The 4,451-nt window shown below is 36.7% G+C and overlaps 1 protein-coding gene across 1 annotated transcript; it reads left to right on the top strand.

Annotated features, from left to right (window-relative positions):
• Positions 1-409: 409 nt before the first annotated feature.
• LOC109540731 lies at positions 410-1,081 on the top strand (the record flags this gene model as incomplete). Its single annotated transcript, XM_048665235.1, is given in 3 exon segments — positions 410-521; positions 578-661; positions 773-1,081. Coding segments are annotated over 3 exon segments (352 nt in total), but the record flags the coding sequence as incomplete, so codon positions are not given.
• Between the last annotated feature and the right edge of the window lie 3,370 nt (positions 1,082-4,451).

The following is a 4,451-nucleotide window of genomic DNA, read 5'->3' as shown; positions in this document are numbered from 1 at the left end:
AGGCGCCGATAGTACAAGGTCAAAGGTCCTTGTCGATTTCATGGAACGGCATGAGGAGCTACTCTCCGGCAAATTTACAGCCAGTTTTTCCAAGCAATCAGCTGTAAAGTTGTGGGAGGAAGTAACTGTCCTTCTAAATTCGGTTCCCGGTGGTTCAAAGAAAAACTGGTCCCAGTGGAGAAAGATATACTCGAATTTCTTGTTTTTACTCAAAGTGATTTCTTATACTGTAATAGTTTATACCTGCTACTTAATGTATAACAATTTAATACCATATACGATTTTGATTTATAAACAGTGTTTAATACTTTCTCAGACATGGCAGGACATGAAAAAAGAACTAAATCCAAAGCTGTAGCAGACCGCAAATATGCCACCGGCACAGGAGGGGACCTTCAAAACAAATTAGTAATGATACCGAGGCAAAAATTTTAAATTTGTTGTCCCCAAAGACAACATTTGGAGATTCGGCAATTCCAGTGCCAAATGTTAGTTTTTCGTTTGAGGATTTGAATCAACAGGTCAGTTGACAGTCATCAAAAACTTTTCAATGGTAAATTGTCTGCTATATTTTTAGAGAGCCGATCCAACTTCACCGAATGCGGGCTATAATCTGTATAAAGAGGAAGGACCGATAGAAACCCCACCTGATGCAAGTTTGGTAAGTAAAGACACCCCCTTTTGATTTAGTCGTATATTTATTATTATAGGGACCAGCTACTGATAATTAATAAAGCATGTATTGTAACTTAGTGAAGAACATAATCTACAGTTTCAGTCACAAATTCAAAATGAGATGCGAGAAGAGCAAACCGAAAAGAATAGCCGCAAACGACTATTTAAATCAAAACGGCTCGACAGCTCAATAAACACGGCAAACAACCTTATTGAAATAGACAAAGAAAATAAAAAAACTACCGACACATAGTTTGAAGCCAAATGTAAATATATGGAGTGGCGGCAAAAAATATGAACAAGTCAAACTAGAAAAACTGGACCGGAGCAACGAGATATATGTGAAAGTTTTAACTGAGTTAAAAGAACTGAAGCATATAATTTAAAATAAATAAGTTATCATTTTGTTTGGTATTTTTTTTACATGTAATTGGCTAGTTATGTTTTGGAATAGTCTATAGGCAAGATTAAAAAACGACATTAATTATCATCGATATTAATGGATCTGGATTAACCAGTCTTGGATCATTGCTTCGCTCCATATTACTTAATTTTAGTAAGTCTGCTCCCTCAATTGGGTTTTCTTCTGTTTCTGACATGTTGGTTTTTACGCACATGTTGTGTAGAACTACACACGCATTAATTATCTTCCCTGCTCTGTCTGGTCTGTAATGGAGCACTCGATGTTTAAGCAAACACCTAAACCGATTTTTCAATACCCCATTACATTTTTCAATGCCGCTTCGAACAGCCTTAATCCTGCTGTCAAAGCGTTCTTCTGCTACATTGACTGGAAGAGAATCTAATGGCGTGAGTAGCCATGGACGAAAAGTGTAGGCGGAAAGTAAAAACGCATTTGGATGGATTCATTTGTAAAATTTGAGGCACAAAAAGTTAAAGCGCCGTTCTCTGTTACGGTTAGGAAATGTTATTACCTGAATAGCCTAGAAGATAAAACACGTTGCTTGTGTTTTGCCTGTAGACACTTTCTACAATTCCGGCTACTCTATTCTGCTTCCAGATATGCATATAATGGCAGCTTCCTTGGAAACGTCCATCAACATTCATTATTTCCAGTTTTTCATTGCAGATCTAAAATTTTGTAATATTTACTAAGCGTAACTGATAACAAGTCAAGAACATAGTATTTGTTGACCAAAATAAACCTCTTACCAACTGAACATTGATTGAATGATAATGCTTCCTATTCACATAAATATGTTCCGGATATTCGTTCCCCGTTGGAGCCGCTATAGCAACGTGCGTGCAATCTGCTAAACCAATGACACCTGGAAACTGGTATTTCTCATAAAATTTGAAACGAAAAACTACTTCAGCACTACAATATTAGAGCCAGCTGTTAGCAATTACTGTTAAGCAGTTACTAAATACCTTTTACCACTAATGTTACCAATTTACACAATTTAGACCACTTATGCTACTTTGTTAGGTATACTACTGTTTGCTGACCTTCGACGTAAAGATTCCATCTCTTGTATAGTTTCTGGAAACTTCACCCAATCATTGAAAATATTGGGTTGATTTAGAGAATCAGTCACTTCTGTAATGCACCGAGACACACAAGGCTGGCTAATGGCAGTAAATATATTACTTCCAGTTATTTCCTGGTAACTGCCTGTAGCATAAAACCTCAGTGTAACAAGGACCTAAAAAAATATATTTCCATTATATGGAGTTATAAAAGTAGACGACTCTTAAAGACGATTTTTCCGGATTTTGGTAAATGAGGCTTTCTGAAATACGTCAAATATATGTACCATGTATGTCACAAACTTGTTTTAATTTAACAATTTAATTGCATTCTTTATATATCTCTTTATCTTCGGTTTTCCAAATCTCCAGGCTACTGTTTTGGTTGACGCTCCTTCCCCCATTAATGTAATTATTCGAGTTTTTTCAAATTCGTTTGTAGTCGCAGTATTTTGATAATAGGAAAATCTCTTAAATTGCTGATTATTTTATTAGTTTAAGTTTTATTTATGAAATTCACTATTTCGAGTTCGAACCGAAATCACACCACTTTTCAAACCGGGTACCTACGCCAAAACCTGTGTAATGTGTGGTTATTAAACCGGTGAACGATGCGTTCCCGCGAGATTTGGCAAGAGAAGCTTGTTCTACTGCCGTTGCGTGATGGAATCACTCAATCGCGTTCATGAATACCAATATTCGCTTCACGACAGAACCACGCCCTTCTTTCTCATATGATCGCCGTTCCCAGTTTCGAGAATTGGGCTCCTGGGGTACCAGATTGGCATGGAGATGCGCTTTTCACCACGCCAATGTAGCCTACGATATTTTTTGGTGAAACTCTGATAAACCTTTCTGGCAGTTGTCGCGTCACTGTCGAACGAATAGATCAAACCATGCATCCGTTTATACGATGGTACGATGATACAAAAGTGTTCTATTGGTTGGAAATCTGTTAATTCGTCCGTTGTAGTACGAACTGACAGATATTCAATCAGTCCCTGCAAATAGGTTAAGATCTGAAAACTTTTCAGTTCTATGTTATTGAATTTTGGATTTTCAATAAGAATACTGAAAATTCAATCACAATGTGCATGAATTTATTTTCAACAACCAAAAACTGAATTTTCAGTTACAAAACTTTTCAATTTTCAACTCATTTTTAACAGTATGTATATCTCTCTGGTCACAACGGAATTTATCTCATACTAATTATAATAAAAAAAAAAGATTTATATCCGTCCAGGAGGGGGTCTAGGGGGTCATGACCCCCCCCCCTTTAAATTTTCTATCCAACAATGCCAAAACAAATTCTCTGGCTCGAATGGTTCTTGAGAAACTGCCAACATTATTTCTGTCTAGAATGATGTACAAATGAGCTTTCTTGCTCATTTTGCCTCCGAGATATCAGCCAAAAGGGGACGGAAAACATGAAATTTTGGCATAATCTTGAACCCAAGTGTTTGATATTCAAATTTCGATTTCTATGTCAAAATCACTCGAATTTCCTCACTTACGGCTGAATCGACTTTTCCATTCTCTATCCAACGATGTCAAAACGAATTCTGTGGCTCATTCCTTATTGATGGTTTACTTTCTAAAAAGACCATTTATTTCTGCCTAGAATGATGTACAAATGAGCGTTCTTGCTTATTTTGCCTCCGAGACATGAGCAAAAACGGGACGGAAAACATGGAATTTTGGCATAATCTTGCACCTAAGTGTCTGATATTCAAATGTTGCATTCTGTGTCAAAACTACTCGAATTTCCTCACTCACGTTGCTACGACTGAATCGACATTTAAATTCTCTATCTAACGATGCCAAAACGAATTCTGTGACTCGAATGGTTCTTGAGAAACCTCGAAAAAAGCAGCGTCATGTTCAAGTGGATTTTGCAACTAAAAAAAAACCACGCAAATTTCAAACTTTTTGAATTTATACATTTTTTGGAAAAACTGCCAACATTTCCGCATCCATGGTTCACTTTCTAAAAAGGCCATTTATTTCTGCTTAGAATGATGTACAAATGAGCGTTCTTGCTCATTTTGCCTCCGAGATATGAGCAAAAAGGGGACGGAAAACATGAAATGTTGGCATAATCTTGAACCTCAGTATTTGATATTCATATTTCGCTTTCTGGGTCAAAACTACTCGAATTTCCTTACTCACGTTGTTACGACTGAATCGACTTTTTAATTCTCTATCTAACGATGCCAAAACGAATTCTGTGACTAGAATGGTTCTTGAGAAACCTCGAAAAAAGCAGCATGTTCAAGTGGATT

Source organism: Dendroctonus ponderosae, unplaced genomic scaffold (assembly GCF_020466585.1).
Source record: "Dendroctonus ponderosae isolate FM_Combo_2020 unplaced genomic scaffold, Dpon_F_20191213v2 Dpon_F_20191213_1, whole genome shotgun sequence".
Lineage (NCBI taxonomy): Eukaryota > Metazoa > Arthropoda > Insecta > Coleoptera > Curculionidae > Dendroctonus > Dendroctonus ponderosae.
The sequence above is the reverse complement of the archived record's forward strand: the minus strand, read 5'-3'. Positions and strand labels throughout refer to the sequence as shown.